Source organism: Doryrhamphus excisus, linkage group LG12 (genome assembly GCF_037039965.1).
Source record: "Doryrhamphus excisus strain RoL-2023G ecotype Guam linkage group LG12, RoL_Dexc_Guam_v1.1, whole genome shotgun sequence".
Lineage (NCBI taxonomy): Eukaryota > Metazoa > Chordata > Actinopteri > Syngnathiformes > Syngnathidae > Doryrhamphus > Doryrhamphus excisus.
The window spans coordinates 14,762,095-14,780,497 of record NC_136368.1 but is presented as its reverse complement, the minus strand read 5'-3'; the positions used below and the strand labels follow the sequence as shown (position 1 = coordinate 14,780,497).

Below are 18,403 nucleotides of genomic sequence, written 5' to 3'. Positions count from 1 at the left end.
TAAACGTGATGTCATTTATTCCCAAAAGTGAAAGGAAAGAAAAAAAAGTATTACAAATATTTGAGACTAAGTGGAATTTGTGTTATTTTTCCTCAGCCTCGATACCACCAAAAATTAACTTTCTCATGCATTGTGCCTATAATGTACTAAATCAATTTATAAAATAGGTTAAAAAAAAATGTGGGTTTTGTGCCCCCTTTCTCGCAGTGCCGTATAACACAGGACCGGCTGCCCAAAACATGTACCCACTCATGCAATGACTCTTTCATGCAAAGCAATATATTTCAAAGGAAAAAGTTATTAAAATAGGATGACACTCTTTATGAAAAGTGACTTTTTTTTGTCCCAGCCACACAAAAATGACTCCACCCCATGTAAAGTGCTTATAGTGCATAAGAAATGGTGGTCTTCACTGACTCCTGGGATGTGAGTCTTTGTTGCCCCCCCCACCATATTTCCATATTACATATTTTTTTTGTGGCAGAAGCAAAAATGTTTGGTTTCTGGCCCCTTTTTTTCATCTCCACCAAACCCACACACAGGTGCCTGCTTCCACTTGGACCAAGAATGATAACTCCACAAGCTCATGTTGTCTTGCATCTTTTTTTTTCTTTCTTTTTTTTTACTTTATGCTCTTCCAAGAAATCATGCAACCACCTCCCACCCCCTTTCTTTTTTAAATTATGATTATTGTTGTTTTGAATGGTGCAGCTTTTTCCCCCCCATCCATTGCGACTTTTTGCTTTGTCCTTTTGGGGGCCTTTAAATAGTGGCGTCTGCATGTCTGACTCTGCCTGTTACTGATTTGCAGCCAGTGTGTTAAGGTGGCCCGTGTAAGTACATTTCCACGGGCGTCCCACTAAAGGAGAACAAATCGCTGACAAAGGAGCCCCGTCTCCCATTCAGCAGCGTCGTTAGGACAACCCAAAAAGTATTCCCGGGATAATAAGTTGGACTTCAAAGCCACCGTTTTTTTTTTTTACCCCACTCAAGGGTGACCGCCTCTCTTCTTCTTTTCCCTACATTTTATTTTATTTTATTAACTCTCCCCTTCTCTTCACGTTCACTCCATATAAGATATTTATTTTGCAGGATTCTTCAGTGAGCTTCCACTGTAGCCACCTGTAATCACGAATCACATTAGTATGTCAAAGATTCTGTAAAATATGCATTTAGTTCTGTTATGCACTACGAGGGAATAGCAGTTGTAATGCAAGTACAGTAGATATATTAAAGCTGCTTTACAACATTATAATGTGCTTTTTTTAATTGGGTGAGGATACCAGGATACAGCTGTATATTGAAGTATATTTTAAGACTTATATGTATATTTTTTTAACAATTCAATTCATTAAAACAGAAATTCTAATCAATGTGTGATTATGTTTCTATGTTATTTCTTAGTCAATTGCATTATAAATATAGGAAATATAAATAATGCTATAGAAATAATCATATTTGAATTTTGACTTTTTTATTGGATTATTTCACTGTATTGGGCGATGGTGCAATTCTTTCATGTAAAATTTGCAGTTATGTATTTTTCTTGTATTGATATAATTTTATTTATTTGTATTTATTTCCCTATAGACACCAATGATGCATCAGAAGTGCAGGAAAGGAAAACCACAGAAAATTGCAATAATGCAAAGGTAAGGTGTCCACTATACATTTTCATCATTAAAGTCCACTTTTGATTTTTGCAGCAATGTATAGTGCTGATGAATTTTGCATGCATATTATTTGTGTTTAAAGAAGCGGCCATGCAGCCTTTCTGTGAGGGGCTTCTGAAGCCGTTTGAAGTGGTGCATAGGCCCCCCTTAATATCCTTCACCCCCACCAACAAACACACAGGCCGCACCATAAAGGGCCACACTATAGGCCTTTTTAATGCACAAATATACACAACAGCTGATGTTGATTTCTATTCTGTTTTTTTTTTTACCAGCTGGGAATAATAGCTGTTTGCAGGTGAGATTCACGGTAATTAAAATTTAACTTTATAGAAAAAATCAAGAATAACAATGTGACACATAAAAAGTTACATTACGTTCTGGTATTTATTTTTGCACCTTTTTTAATATTATAAATGCCAGTTTAAACATCAAGGGTCTGCACAATCATAGCCCATCTTTTTTTCGTTTTAACATCCATCACATTCAAATGGCACCATGCACCTCAACAAGAGCCACATTAAAAAAACAGTTTTTAAAAAAACAAGGCATGCGAGAGACAGAGAAAGAGAGAAAAATAATTCACATTACACAGCCTATTCAAGTGTTTTTTTTTTTAACTGGACAAAAATGTTTTTATAATAATAACAATTGAAAAATTTGCAAAAAGTTACAAAAAATATCAGCAGGTTACTACTATTTAGGGCATCACCAAAATTGGTTTTAATATTATTATTAATATTATTATTATTAACATGAATCTTTGGTTCTTTTGTCATTTTCAACATTTAAAAACCAGTGAATAAATTACAATTATACCAAAAAAACGAACACATATCACAAACATATATACAACCACGCCTTTTTTTTTTTTTTACATCTAGCGTCTCCTGGGACATGCCTTTTGCATAAAATATAGACTTAAATAGCTCTTAAATATTACAAAAATGAACCCTTAGGCGTTTTTATCAAAATTTGTACCTTGGTTTTAGTGGAGAATGGCCCCAAAAAGTACGTTATATAGGACACTTGTTAGACTGAGTGATGTGATTTTTAATATTGCTGTAATTTTTCATGATTTTCAATAGAACAGGTGTGAATTTAACAGGGAATCTGCTCCCTTTCAATCATGAAGTAAGCCTGCACTGCATCCTCGTTTGATGGTGAACATGTGAAATATGTGTCAATCATAGCATCGTCCTGGGGTCCGAGTGTCTGAATGAGTCCTCATCTTCTGACTCTGACGTGGGCACCTCGCTGGAGGGGGAGTGCAGGTGATGATGATGATGATGCTGGTGTTGATGGTGATGATGATGGTGCTGCTGTTGTTGCTGCTGGACCCCCCCGCCACTACCGCCGCTGCCCTGACACACATACCACTCATTCAGGTTGGTGACCTGCGGGGAGATGTTGGTTGTTGAGCGGCTACGGTGCTGCTGCATATCCGGGGAGAGAGGCTCTTCCAGCGGGTTCGTAGAGGCGATGTACGTGGTGCTGTTAGGGGGCGTTGGGGATTTGCAGTGCACCTTCATGTGTTTGCGCAGGGAGCTCGGGTGCGTGTAGGACTTGTCGCAGCCGCGCACTTTGCAGTAGTAAGGCTTGTCGGATGTGTGCACATGGGAGTGCTTCTTCCGGTCGCTGCTGTTGGCGAACTTCCGGTCGCAGCCTTCAAACTCGCACTTGAAGGGCTTCTCACCTTTTTAAGACACAAGCAGAGCACTTTTTTAACATCTTGAATGAATAAATGCACACACACACACACACACTCTCGCCACATGTAACATGACTGCAGGCCCGCTGGTTACATGTGTGTGCGCGCACCACTGGGAGTTGTTTTATGTACCCTGAAGTAGAGTGGGCTATAACTCCACGCGCACGCACACTCATAAAACTATTCAATATGGTACACATGCACATTTCCTGGCCAAAGTATTAATTTTCATGATGTTGTTTTTTATTTTTTTGCGGGGAAATGGGTAGGATATAAGCAAGACCACCGTGACAACAAACCAAGTGTCTAATGTGCTGCACACATGTTCCACGAGTGACGAGGTGGAACAGTGCGTAAAAGTTGGTGCCTTGCAGTTGGTGCGTAAAAGCAAATGAAATATGATTATTGTTTTGTTATGTCACGAGTTGCAGAAGTTCCATCCCTACAAATGCAATACGCATTAGACGTCTTACTTTTTGGTCCGCTTATGTGCGTAATTACGCACCACCTCACCTCTTAAGTTATCTCGGTTAGCTTGACTGACCTGTGTGGGTCCTCTTGTGGATTTTCAGGTTCTCCGAGCGGGCAAACACCTTCCCACAGCCCGGGAAGGGGCACGGGAAAGGCTTCTCCCCGGTGTGCACTCTGATGTGGTTGATGAGTTTGTACTTGGCCTTGAACGCCTTCCCCTCCCTCGGGCACTCCTCCCAGAAGCAGACGTGCGTGCTCTGCTCGGGCCCGCCGACGTGCTCCACCGTGACGTGGTTGACCAGCTCGTGCATGGTGCTGTAGGTCTTGGAGCAAGTCTTCTTGGGGCTCTGCTGCTCCGGCTCGACCCACTTGCAGATGAGCTCCTGCTTGATGGGCTGCCGCATGTACCTCAGGAAGGCCCCCGCGGGGCCGTGGGGAGCGTTCACGTTGAGGCTGGCCGAGTTGTAGCCGTGCAGAGTGGAGGCTCCGTAGTGGTCCTGTCTGGCCGCGAAGTGGTCCGACCTGGCGTATAGGTCCCCTGGTAGACCCAGGCGCATCTGGCCGTTAAGGGCATGATGCGAGCCGGGGGACGCCTGCTCGTGGAGCCCCGAGAAGAGGCTCCCGCTCTCCGCGTGGCTGTACGCACCTGTTGGGGAGATGAAGACGCCATGGTGGTGGTGGTGGTGATGGGGGGAGGAGGCGGACTGTTCGCCAAGAGCGTGCATGGCAGAGGCTGACAGTTCTCTCCTGAGGATCAAGTCCCTGCTGCTCGAGTAGCTTCCCGAGTGGGGGTGGCCCACGCCGGGGAAGCCCACGGTGCTCTGAGCCGGAGCGAAGGACGCTGCCGCCGCCGCCGCTGCCGCCGCCGCCGCTGCTGCAGCCGCCGCCGCGGTCTGGGCTTCGTGGTGGCTCTGGATGTGCTGCGAGGGGCTAAGCTTGACAGCACTGGTCTGTACCATGTGCTCCGGTCCAAATGGAGTGAGTGCCACGCCGGGGTCGTTGGCCAGCTCCCCAGGGTGGAGGTGGGCATGGTGGGAGAGAGGGTGATGCCCCCCCAACCCCGGGAAGCCTGTCATGTTCTGGTGAGGAAGGGCTTGAGTCGCTGCCAAATCCACTAATCTTAACGCGGGGTTCCTCTTGCTTAAAGGGGCTTCCATGACTACTCGCACCGGTCCATGGCGCGCCAAAACATGGAAATATGGATATAAGGGGCTGTATAAGTTCTTTTGTCCGGCTTCTAACTCCGCTTTCCCCCCTTCACTCTGTCCTCAAGCGGTTGGCAGAACACACAACAGTTGGAGCACGCAGTGGGGGGACCCGCTTTAGAAATGGCACCGCGGGTATTGGATGGATTTCGGTGACTGGCAGCTCGGCGGACGAGGCGATTGGCTGCCGTTCAGCCCAGGGGCCCAGCGGGGTTCCGCCCCCCTCCTCCTCCCGGACTCGAGCTTTGCAACTACAAAAAGTTGGGGCTCGCAAAGTTGCAGGTCGCATTCGAGTCTGGTTCCGTTGCGAAAGAGACGCGTCCACGTCGGTTCTGATAGTTCGGTGATTGGTATTGTCTTTGATGTTAAAGTCTATACACAATTACCGTTTAAAAATTGATCTATTTTAGATTTAAGACCAATATTAACCTTCGTACAAAACACTGAAAAATGTCTTAATAAGGAATTTATTTTGTAAGGATTCATAAATAATGTTCATCAGCTCAGAAATTTTATAAATATGCTATTTTGACATATTGGAATTTGAGCTGCCACATAATGAATTAAATTTTAAAAAATACTATTTTAGTTCTATTAGTCAAATTGGTAATTTTTACATTTTATATTTGCAGCACTCGAGCATTGTCACTTCATCTCACATTATATGTGTGTAACATGTGTGTGCGTGTCATTGCACAACGCGTGTGTGTGCGTGTGTGTTCACCTGTCAACTGTTATTTACCATGAGCTTTAGGATGAATGGTTTCACATACACATACTGCACACACCAGTCTGCGTGCATGCAACTGAGCTCAAGTTCACAGACGGATCTTGCGCACACACACTCACAAACACACACCCACACCCACACACTTTTGACTAGTCCCCGTCTGACAGCAGTATGACAAGGATCTGTCACTCAAATGTCTTCATTGGCATCATTGTTGTCATGCATGGTGCAGCTTTTTGCACTGAACACTCGTCATATTCTGCAATTTAGCTCCTATATGTTCAATGTCTATGTATTTATTTGAATAAACTCAATACAAACATAAAAAAATGACTCATGTCACTGGAGTCTTCTAAATTAATAATGACATAAAACTCAATTAATTATTTGATTATTTAATACACAAACACTATTGCTTTTGGTCAAATTTGCTATAAATGCTTTTTTTTGCTCATTTTGTACATCGATTACAATATTGGTGCAATATCATTCATTTTCTACCGCTTGTCCTCACAAGGGTCGCGGGGGTGCTGGAGCCTATACCAGCTGTCTACGAGCGAGAGGCGGGGTACAACCTGGACTGGTCGCCAGCCAATCACAGGGCACATATAGACAAACAACCATTCACACTCACATTCATGCAAGTCAAAATATGCTTGGCTCACTTTTGGTACTAAAATTATTTTTTTCTGCACAATATGATATTATAACAAGTCAACATGTCTGGGTAAAGCTTTGTTTAATAAGTTCTTCTAAAGTTTAGTATACATTTCTGTCTTTTGTAAATATTATTTGTTACATAACGAGCTAAATGTATGCGTTTCTTTGCATGCTTGTAGTGTTTAGATTCACATTTGGGGCAAAATTTGGTATTTTGTATTATATGGTAATTATTTTTTGTATGTGTATATATACACATGTACATATCTATGTGTGTGTGTATATATACACACATACATACGTATTTACTTGTTCTGGTGAGGAAGGGCTTATTACATATTTCATTCATTCGCAGGAGCCTATCCCAGCTGACTTTGGGCAGGCGGTGGGGTACAGCCTGGACTGGTTGCCAGCCAATCCCGTGGCACATACAGTATATACGATCCACCAAGCCCAAATTTGCTAAAATTTAGTCAAGAAGCTGTTTTTGGTACAATTTTTTATTAAAATTTTAGTGTAAATTCAACATTGTTATATGACTCTTTAGTCACCAATGAGATGTTGCTTTTGTACAGGTATGTGTGTATGGGGGGGGGTCCTGGGGGGGGGCTGCTCAGGGCTAGAGACCAGTAAGACCACCCATATTAAGACACCACTGGGTCCTAAAATGAATGTATGGTGGGGGTGGCATGGACACAGATTTTTTTTTCAAATCCATAACTAGGCAAAACAGTTTATCACATTAAAAATGTAATATAATATCCTTGTGTATTAATATACTAATTTATACTGACCTATATGATCTGAACAAAACTCATAACGATTGGTGCTGGGGTGTTGGCGGGTGGGGGGGTACACGTCTTGCACCCCTCACTCCCAAAAAACAAAGCGTCTTTGTCACAAACAGGCTCGTTTTACCGCCAGGAGTCAAGAGGGCAGCATATGTGGTCTTAAGGGGGCCAGGGGTCAAAGATCCATGAAACACAAGGTCAGTGAAAGCACCAGCAGTCGCCTTTGCAGCGTGTCAACATATTGATATTGTCATGTGTACGTAGAAAGTAGAACACCCTGGATGATTTATCATTGATAATAATTATAATACCATAATCAACTGGTGAGTTACTAGTTGAAAACCTAACCTGAGTCGCCTCCCTCTCTCTCTCTCTCTCTCACTCCGTCTCTTATCCCAGGCTTTTTGCTGAAATAAAGAAGTTCTTCTAAATGGGGTCGGCGGACCTGACTTTGAACTTGGAACAGCTCCCCCGTTTCCCGCCGTGCCGCCTGAAATGGACTAGAAGAAGAAGGAGGAGGAGAAGAACACTGCACACTGGAGGCGATGTGGCCCTCAGAGTTTCTTTTCCAGCTGGCCTCATGGAGGAAACACAACCAAGGTCTACTTCCTTCCTATGAATCTTGTCAAGATGCTGGAGGTGTAAGTAAAAAAAAAAAAAAAAGCACACTTATTTGCTGCTTTATTTCTCCTGCTGTTATTGTAGTTTCTAATATGCTGCATTCAGTATCTGCTGGGAAAAAATGTTTTCTCTGTGCTGTTTGACCTCTCAGGTGTCACCGCTGGTTTTGTTTTTATAGTTTTCAACATGTTGCCTCCATTTGATGTGTGTATGTGTGTGTTTATGTGTGTGTGTGTGTGTGTGTGTGTGCATGCGGTCAGTGTGTGTCAAAGTGTGAACATGGTCAGCTTGTATGGTTGTAGTATATTTGATTTTATTGTTTAATATTTTTACATGTGTCACCAACAGAGTTTGTACATATTATGTCTATGTATGTATAGCCAATGAGATAATTTAGGCACTAGTTGAACACATGTTAAGGGGTGGGGTTTATTAAACATATTTTTCAGTGAAATTGTGTAGCTTTGCATCAGGAAGTCAAAGCTGTTTTGTTTGATTTTGGGTATTATTTTTGTAGTATACAAAAAGCTTAAATTTTGACAGTTATATTTGCAGACAGTATTAATATTATTATTATTCCCACAATGCATTTTAATGTAACGCTTATGCAGTAAAACTGATTTTGTTGTGTAGCTTTTGTGTTGATCGATAGCTGGCAGCCTGTATTTATTAGCAATCAATTGACAATCTAGTGCAGTGCATTTTTAATTGTTTTTGAATATTTTCTCCTTTTAATATGAGGTTGTTGTTGCACCAGATAAATTGCAATCACCAGTTCTGACCATTTTATATGCATATATTGCAGTGTATGTTTCATTGTTTGGGGATGAAGTGATGCCTTAAAATTCCCAATTTTTTTAGCACTGGATAGTTTATGCTCTATACTATTGACTTCATTTTTTTTGTTTTGCTTTTAGATAGGATCTGTGATTGTTTTAACCATATAGGTTTAAAATAATAATGCATTTTGGGTAATTATATGCCTTAAAAGTCAACACTTGCAACACTTGATAATGAAAAGTGTTGCATAAAGATGACTTTAAGGCAACATATACCATAATATGCATTGTAACTATAAGCATATATGGTGAAATTAATCAAAACTAGATGTTTGGTGTCATCAAAGTCATATTTTTGTAGTACTTTTCATAGGGATGTGGTTTAGTTATGATAGTTTGAACAATATAAGCTTATTTACAATCCATTTTTGCCATATTGTTTGCCTTAGAGTCATGTTTTGTGGCACTTTTGCTCTGCATGCAACTTGGTATTGTCATCATTTCTGCATGCATACTTTTTCTGTATGTTTTTGCTCCGTACTTCCTCGCTTTTGTGCATTTTAAATAACCTGTATACCATTTTAGTGCACAATACAACCCCTCATATTTTCTAGCATTTTAACATAAAAATGCAATATTTGTTCGCTCAATCGCCTCTGAATTGCAGTAAAAGCCCCCGCGTCAAAATACGAACATATAAAAATCTTTGTATCTTTTATCCTCACCCCTTCCTTGCCAAGCTCCCTCTCTCTCTAAAAAAAGAAATAGACTGTAATTATTAGTGTGTGTGCGTGTGTGTGTGTGTGTGTGTGTGTGTGTGTGTGTATAGAGCGAGAAAGGCGCTACCTACCTGCCATTGGAGGGCCACCTGGGATTGATGAGGCTGGGCGGCCAATGAGACTGCGAGGATGCCGTCAAGTGGCCCCAGTTAAAGGGGGCGGAAAAGGAGGACGGGCCAGTCGGCTCAGGAGCTTTTAGACCCTCACAGAGACCAGAAACCGAATCTGACTGCTGACTCTTTACTGACAAAGACAGAGACTCGAACACCTAATTGTGTTTACTTGCAAACATCCTTGTAGCCATGCTGCAACGACTTTGCGGATAAAAAAAAAACAGTCAGGCAAGGACGCACAAGAGGTGGATTTTTTTTCTAATTTAAAGTCAACTTTTTAATGCTCTTGCGTGGAGCAAAGTCACGCCTGCTATGCTGTTTGCGAGTGGTAAGATCACCGCTGTTTTGAATTTGTAACAAATCCTAAAGAGAGAAAAGTAGAAGGTAAGGCGTCATGCTGCTGGATGCAGGCCACCAGTTCCCGGGTCTGGGCTCGTTCGCCCGCCACCATCCTGCAGCCGGAGACATGCAGGAGAGAGACCTCAGCCTGGCCCAGAACACTTTTGTGGACTCTGCCCACATGGGCGCCTTCAAGCTGAACCACGACCTCTCCCCGGGGCAGAGCTCAGCCTTCAGCAGCCAAGCTCCGGGCTACCCGGCGGCAGCTCTGGGCGCTCACGCCGCCCACGTCACCTCGTACGCGGGCTCCCCTTTCAACTCCACTCGGGACTTTCTGTTTCGCAGTCGCGGCTTCGGGGAGACGTCCCCGGCTGGCGGCCAACACGCTCTCTTCGGCGCCGCTGCGGGCTCCCTGCACCCTTCCCACCACCACACGGACACGCCGCAGGGCCACATCTTGTTCCCGGGCATCCACGAGCAGCACGGCTCCCACGCCTCCACTAATGTCCTCAACGGGCAGATGAGGCTCGGCTTGGCGGGGGAGGTCTTCGGCCGCTCCGAGCAGTACCACCAGGTGTCCAGCCCCAGGACCGACCCGTACTCGGCGGCGCAGCTGCACAACCAGTACGGCTCCATGAACATGAACATGGCAGCCCACCACCACCACCATCACCACCACCCGGGTGCCTTCTTCCGCTACATGCGGCAGCAGTGCATCAAGCAGGAGCTCATCTGTAAGTGGATCGAGCCGGAGCAGCTGAGCAACCCGAAAAAGTGCTGCAACAAGACTTTCAGCACCATGCATGAGCTGGTGACGCACGTCTCCGTGGAGCACGTCGGCGGGCCGGAGCAGACCAACCACATCTGCTTCTGGGAGGACTGCCCGAGGGAGAGCAAGCCCTTCAAGGCCAAGTACAAGCTCGTCAACCACATCAGGGTCCACACGGGGGAGAAACCCTTCCCGTGTCCCTTCCCCGGCTGCGGAAAAGTCTTTGCGCGCTCCGAGAACCTCAAGATCCACAAGCGCACACACACAGGTAAATAAATGTCAACTTGTACTTCTAGTTCTTTATTTCGTTCTGATTCTAGCAAGCTAAGATCTAGTTCAAATCGCTCTTACTCTTTTCTAGAGCCAGATGTCCAGAGTTAATTCTTCCCTTCGAATAACTCGTTAACTCTTTAACTGGTGGCTAAATGCTATACCCCATGTTAGGTTTAAACAGCTTTTTTGGGCTACAGTAATTATTATTTGTAGTAGATTTGTGTGTGTTTGTTGTTTAAAATACCAAACTTTTGTCTCCTTCTACAATCAAATTTGCTTACTTGAACATGATTTAATAAAATATGATATTTTTTTTTACTTGTAATTATGGCACTTTAAAACACCACACTCTACTTCTATAATGATTAGAATGCATTTTAAAACATTGTTTGTTTTTAGGAGAATTGCACGTTTAGAAAATTGCTTATATTTTAATTTAAACATGCAAAGCAATTGCGTAAAATTGTCTTTTTGTGGACATTTGAAAAAAACTAAAATTGTAGTACACATACAACACACAACTTTAAATTAATACTAGTCCTAAATGCTTCCTACTGCCCTCCATACCAGTAAGAGTTGCGTTTGTTTTTATTTACTTCTAAAATAGACGTATGCAGTCATTATTTCGATTAAAATTAAATGCAATTTTTTTGGCCGTTTTTATATTGCACATTTGTTGCAATTTTGCATTATAGGAACTATTTTTTTGTTTTTTTTTGGAGGTGTGTGAAGGTGCTAGACAAGCCGTTACCAGCCTTTTCACATGTCCACCTATCTTGCTTTAGGGATGGGGGGGGGGGGGGGGGGGGCAAGGGGTGGGGGGTGGTGGGGTGCATGATGGGTGCCATGAAAATGGCCAGGTGCTAATTAGATTTTTATTGTCTCCCAAGCAAATGGTGCTTGCCTTCTGTGGGCCTGCTTGACGATGGCCCTGCTCCTGCACCCCCCCCCCCTTTCCCTCACCCCTCCTCCTTAAATCAATATGCGCATTATTTAGGCTTGCAACGACCCCCCCCCCCCCTTCCCCTTCACCCCCTATTCAGCTTTGCATATGTAAAAGGTTTAGTTGTGTTATTTTTGGTCATTAATGTATTTGAATATTGTTTTCAAATGCATTTTATTCAGCCTGAGGCTGTTTTCTGCACATGCCTGACTGTATTGTTTTTTGTTTTTTTTTAAACCTTTATTCGAACAGGAGAGAAACCTTTCCAGTGTGAATTTGAGGGCTGCGACAGGAGGTTTGCAAACAGTAGCGACCGTAAGAAGCACATGCACGTCCACACCTCGGACAAGCCTTACCTGTGCAAGATGTGCGACAAGTCCTACACACATCCCAGCTCCTTACGGAAACACATGAAGGTAAACACAACACACACACACACACACACACACACAAAATCATGCTGTATCTGCTTTTAGTAATGTTATTCAGTCCCATCAGTATAGCATTAAATACGTAGTATAACATGTGTCATTATAAATGAGGTTAACTTTTGTATTTTTCCCAAGGTGCACGAATCATCCTCAACCGCGTCCGACTCCTCTCCGGCAGCCAGTTCAGGATATGAGTCGTCCACCCCCCCAGGCTTGGTGTCACCCACCACCGAGACCCAAAGCAACACCACTCTGTCACCGGCCTCGGCCGTTCACAGCAGCACCAGCCACAGCGGCCTCTCGTCCAATTTCAGTGAATGGTATGTTTAGGACCCACACTGAAGGCGTTTATACACACACATACATACACACTCACACGTACACACAGTACACAATCTAATTTCACAGCACTGGACGAGGAGATTGGGACATTTTCAAATGGTTTTGTCTCCACCATCACTATAAAATGTGTATAATAGATTGCTATTGTAAATAGTGGCTGACTTTGGTTGTGCTCGTTTGGTCTATTTGGTGTCTAGATGTTTCTTCAATGGTAGCTATCTCTCTAACTGGACTCTTTAGTGCACATAATCCAATAATAACAATTGTACTCCATATTGTGATCCTAAACTGGCAAATTGATTGTACTATACTCTATAAAAAAAGATAAAAACGCCTATATAAACTGGAAAGCGTGCCAAAGTTGAACACGGACACATTTTATCATGCTTTGTGAATGTACATTATTTTTTTTTTAATTTTTAAAAGCTTGCCAGGCTTAACTTACTTGTGTCCTTTTGTGTGTGTGTGTGTGTGTGTGTGTGTTCTGCAAATTGTGACAAACAAAACCACGCTATGTGGAAGGACTGTTAGCAAAAGAAAACATTTTTTCCTGTAACGTCCTTCCTTTTTTTTTGTGTGTATTTGTAAATACCAACTGCCATATTTATCCATTTGTAAGTAAATTATGGTATTTACTTGCTACAGATGAAACAGTATTTATAAAAGAATCTTTCTTTGTTTTTGTTTTTTTTTAACTATAAATATGTACAATTTAAGAGCTTAACCTGGGCAGTTGTTTCGTCGTGCATTTTTGAGGTTTGTTTATGGAACAAGAAGTTTAAAAAAAAAAAAAAGAAGTGTTTTCATCCTAACTGTGATAAAACATTTGACTCCATACAAATATAATAAAAAAAATGTTGCAAGTGCTATTTTTTTCTTCCTTGTGCGTCATTTTTCTGATGTTTTCGCAATCGGGCCTCTTACTCAACACGTGAATATTTGCTGTGTGTTATGTTTAAGGCCCCCAATAAAGTGTCATGTTTTTATAAGCAGACACTTATCACTATACTTCTTTTATTAATATAAAAAAAACAATAAGGCTGCTTACTGTTGCGTATTTTGCGGTCAGTGTTTCCAAAAATTCCCTCTGAATTTGTCCTTTTTAATAGTAAAAAAATAGCATTTTGTCGCCTTTTAATTAAAGAACCTCGGCGGTCCACTGGGACTTTTTGACCTTAAATAAATATTCTAAAGGGCTACACTATGTATAATTATGTCAGGCACTTTTGAGACCATCCTGATCGGATTTCCAGTCTGTCTAATCTTTGGTCTGAGACGGAGTGACACGGAGGAAGTTTGTTGCGTGCAAAGTAGTCACTGCTCAATCTGTTTGATACTCAAAAGTGTATAAAGGACTTTAGGGGTGTCTACCCCGTCTTGTATTTGCTTCTGGAATTCAGATCCGTGGCCATATTGCAGCTTGTGACGTAGGTCGATGTCTGTCCTGGCTGGTTCACTAATAGGACAAAAAAAAAAACAACACCAAGAAGGTACTTAGTAGCCTTGAACTTGAGGTTGTTGTGCCTTCATTGCGGTCACTGTTTAGTCCATGGTCCTGGCTGGCCCGTGGCTAGATGTTTAAGTCCGGACTTGAACTTGTGGTTAGTGCCATGCTTGTTTGCAGACACTTTGAAGATCTTTTGGGCCACTAAAAGTTAAGACGCTGAGATGGCTAACATCTTTGAAGGCATTGTAAGCATTTTCAATGATACAGAATGTTTTAATACAATCCCTCAAATGGCTTATTATCATATCTAACTCTTAAGTGTAGAGATATGAGGAAATAACTAAAAGTACAGTTTGCTCACTAACCTGTGCTACAAAAAATATCAGTTAGAATAAACCCAATCACAAAAAAAATCACAATTATTAAAATATGCTGATCTGGTAAACTTCCAAACAGCTTAAATTATGCATAAAGCAAAGATTATGTCTAATATGCTATGTCTAACCACGACTACACGTACGACTAACTCTTCATTTCTTTGTGAGTACATGGTCTGTACTCACTCATCATGTTTCTGTCAACTATTAACCCTTTCATTGGTCACACTGTACATACTGTTGATAAGACTCTGAGGTGTCATGGGCCTTCCGTTTGTGTGGTCCTGGCTGGTCCACGAGGAGATGTTTGCCTTTTGGGAACGTCATTTGTCATATGGTTTGTGATGAGTTCTCAAACCCACCTTATTTTCGGTTCTGGTGGCACAGCGTGTAACTATGTAAACATTACAAGAAAGGTTTTTTTATACGTTGTAGTCAGTGTTTGGTGTATAATTTGTTATGTTTTGGTGAGTTTAGTGAATTGTCATCTCAAACCCATCTTATGGTGGGTCCTGGACGTCTGTGAGGTAGGGGTCATGGTGAGCCTGCTTGTAGTCAGTGTTCATTCTGTAATTCTTGCTGGTCCGCTTGGAGTTTTTTCACTTTTAGGTGTTAATCATCAGTGATGTTGTCATGTGTTACGTGACTTGGCCTCAAAAACATTTCATGTTTGGTTCTGGAGGTCCAAGAAGGGACTTGTTGTGCATACAGTAAGTTGTACAGTCGGTGTTTTCAATCTGTGTGGTCCAGGCTGGTCTACGTCCAGATTATTGACTCAAACTGGCCTGTATTTACTTATTTACATGTGACATGTGTGTGTCTGTTTCCATGACTTTTGTGTTAATTCTGTTTAAGTTTTCAACATTGTTAGGCTGAGCAGCATGGCATAGTGTGTTTCTCTGCAATAATGATAATAAACTATAAGCAAGGAGTGGCCCAGTGACCTCTGAGGGGGAAGAAGCCACGAGCTGCAGGGAGGGAGGAAAGGTCATTTATGCTCAGTGGGTCCACATGGCGCTTGGTTCCTGTTCTGCTCCTGCTGGGTTCATATCGATCCACCGCTAAAGGATGCAAGCTTTTTTCCTCTTCTTTTTCTTCCCTTTTCTCCTTTTTATGGGCCTTTTTTGTGTTTCGAAGTTATTTTTTTACAATACAAGTGTGCATCTTTTACTAATCTTCAATTCCTCACACTATCTAAAACATGTTGGTTTGTTTATGTGACGTCTTTTCTCATGATAGATATTCATTTAAAAAAAAAAAAAATATTACATAACGTAAAAACAGTTAAAGGTGTTAATTAGTGTGCCTGTGTATGCCATGTATGTGTGCTTTATGCCGTTGAACAATTAATCTAATTATTATGTGTACTATATGTGTGTGTTATGCCCCGTTATGCCAGATAAAAATGTGAAATAAAACACTTTCTAATAACACCCCAATGAAATCCATTCATTCATGAATCATGGTATCAGTCATACTAAATTAAAAACATTAATGACATTCAAACAGAACAGATCATTTTTGGTTTTCTAATGAAAAAAAATCAAATAAATGCAATCAAAGTTTACACCATCACTTTCATGAAATGATAAATAGATAGCAAAGTATTTCAATGCAGTCGAGATGCATTTTTACAAGTGCAATTATGTTACATTAATCTCATGCAAGCTCTTGTTTGGGCTGCTTTTTGGGATTATCTGAACGCCATAATCTTCAACACACAAGTGTTGTAAAATAACACTAATATCGCTTCAATAATCCAAGCAATGCAGTAACTTATTTAATGTGTTTTTTTTAATGGTTGCTGTTATTAAAGATGATCCTGCATGCTTTTAAGGACCTGGGTAGTTAAAATGGTGTGACTTTTTGACATTTTGCAAAGTTTATACTGTATTCCTTGAGGTCAGGGTTTGTGGAATCTTTTTCAGATCAAAACCCAAATCTGAAATCTGGCTCCTCTGCAGGACGGACATATAGTAAAAATTCATTATACATTAACATCTGCATGGAATATGCAGTATATACATACTGTATGTAGAGGGTAATAGATAATAATAATATATGTTGAGCAGGGATTCAGGTGAGAGAGTCAATCCAAAATTCCATAAATTCCAAAATTTCATTTAAAAAGTCTTAAAAAAGTATTTTTTTTGCATTGTATTTTGAAATGCAGGCATGAGTCCATTCTTTCCAAAGTGTACTTTTAGCAGTCATGGATCAAATAAAAAGAATCCATCAATGCAAAATGGCTACCTTAACTTAAGTTAATATTAAGTGTGATTTGTTATTTGTCACCACCCTTCCACCCCTCCCTCTGAGTGTGTATGTGTGTGTGTGTGTGTGTGTGCTGGCACTGCGGTCCACATACAGCAGCCTTCCTTTGCAAATCCGCTGCCTTTCATCCGAGATTTTGCAAAAAGCCGCCTGTTCCTTGCACACACACATCCATGCGGAGCTGCGACAGAGCCGGAATGGCTTCCTTTTTCAAGGAAGCTGCTGCAGGCCCCTCCCATTTTACAACATAAACACTCAGGAGTCTTATTGTTGTCTCCTGGCCTTTCTCAAATACTCAAACCATTGATGTCCAGTGTGGAGGACATTGGCTATTTGGCATCTGTGTATTTTTTGTTGTTGTTGACTGTTATCAAGAAGGCAGCTCAAGTTGTACAATTTTGTTACTGCAAGCTGTTGATGCAGCATTCAGAACAAGAATGTCCGCCGTGTCTCTTTGTGTGAATGATATAAGTTTTACACATGCAAAAATGTCTCACTACGGTGGTGCTTTAAAAAGCTTTAGATTGGTGCTGCATTCGGGCTGAAAACTTGGCAGTGTGGTGAGTTTAAGGCTTGCAATGTGATCATCCGTCAGGCAGCGGCTATAAAGCCCATGTCCCAACCCACTGGACTTGCAATTGTGGGCAAAATTTGAGGATGAGTACCGCCTCAGTACTGATTTGGAAGCATGCAGTCACTATGTTGCACTTTTAGTGCAGGAGGAACTTTGGTTGTGTGTGAGGCTGCGTCGGACTCCAGGCGATGTGTGACGTGCTGCGAGTGTGACGTGTGAGCGTTTGTGCCGCGCTTGGAACAGGCGTTGTGCACACTGATATCACACAATCTCCTCTCAAGGCACAGAAGAGGGAGTCAGCTGCATCTGCGCTTCATAAGGCAGCGGATAAACCTGCTTTTCGTTCAGGTTTTGAGTTAATAATGTGAGAAGACTAGAAATAAATGCATTGTGAAATACAAAACGTGAGTTGTGGATACCAGCATTGGTAATAGTAATGGTGGAATTTTATTGAGCCAATTCAAGAAACAATACAAGCAGTTGATGTTTGCTAAATACAAGAATGAAGAGTCTTGAACCAGTCATGATGTGCTATACATATCACTATATTGACACTTACTATGGTACCCATTATGTCATTGTTTGGTCATATCATTATTAAAAAAAACAAAAAAAACTTAAATTGTATTATGGAAAGCAGGAAGTGAACAAATGTAACAGTTACTGATTGTAAAAGTACCAGATGTAGGGGTAGGATTTAATAAGCTTTGCTTCTTCCTACTCCTTTTGGACATGTGGAACTGTGAACTGATTATGTGATGCATTCAATTGTAATCTGATGCATGTTCAAATGGTAATGGTTTTATTTCATCTGAACATGCATCAGATTACAATGTAATGCATGACATAAATCAATTAAAGAAGCAAAGCTTTAAAAAGTAGAAAGAAGCAAAGCTTTAAATCCTACCCCCCACCCCATTTGTTACTTTTACAATCTGTTACTGTTACATTTGTTCACTTCCTGCCTTCCTGGCAGGAATGTTTTGTTAATGTTCTGGTAAAATGAGCATATTGGCTTTGTTTGGCTTGAAATAAGCTCTGAAAATAAATGTTCCAAACATTTTTGTTTTGTTAAAGGCGTGACAGTTCACCAAAATCTTG

The 18,403-nt window shown here is 41.6% G+C and overlaps 2 protein-coding genes across 2 annotated transcripts; one reads left to right on the top strand and one right to left on the bottom strand.

Annotated features, from left to right (window-relative positions):
• Window positions 1-1,905: 1,905 nt before the first annotated feature.
• zic5 (Zic family zinc finger 5) lies at window positions 1,906-5,146 on the bottom strand. The gene is made up of 2 exons (XM_058081791.2): window positions 3,929-5,146; window positions 1,906-3,369 (listed from the first exon to the last, which is right to left on the bottom strand). The coding sequence occupies exons 1-2, from the start codon at window positions 5,010-5,012 to the stop codon at window positions 2,861-2,863; spliced, it is 1,593 nt and encodes a 530-aa protein (XP_057937774.2). The 5' UTR covers window positions 5,013-5,146; the 3' UTR covers window positions 1,906-2,860.
• Window positions 5,147-9,158: 4,012 nt separating this feature from the next.
• Window positions 9,159-13,499, top strand: zic2a (zic family member 2 (odd-paired homolog, Drosophila), a). Its single transcript, XM_078795232.1, has 3 exons — window positions 9,159-10,909; window positions 12,110-12,273; window positions 12,424-13,499. Exons 1-3 carry the CDS (start codon window positions 9,928-9,930, stop codon window positions 12,616-12,618), a joined length of 1,341 nt encoding a protein of 446 aa, XP_078651358.1. The 5' UTR covers window positions 9,159-9,927; the 3' UTR covers window positions 12,619-13,499.
• The last annotated feature ends 4,904 nt before the right edge of the window (window positions 13,500-18,403 follow it).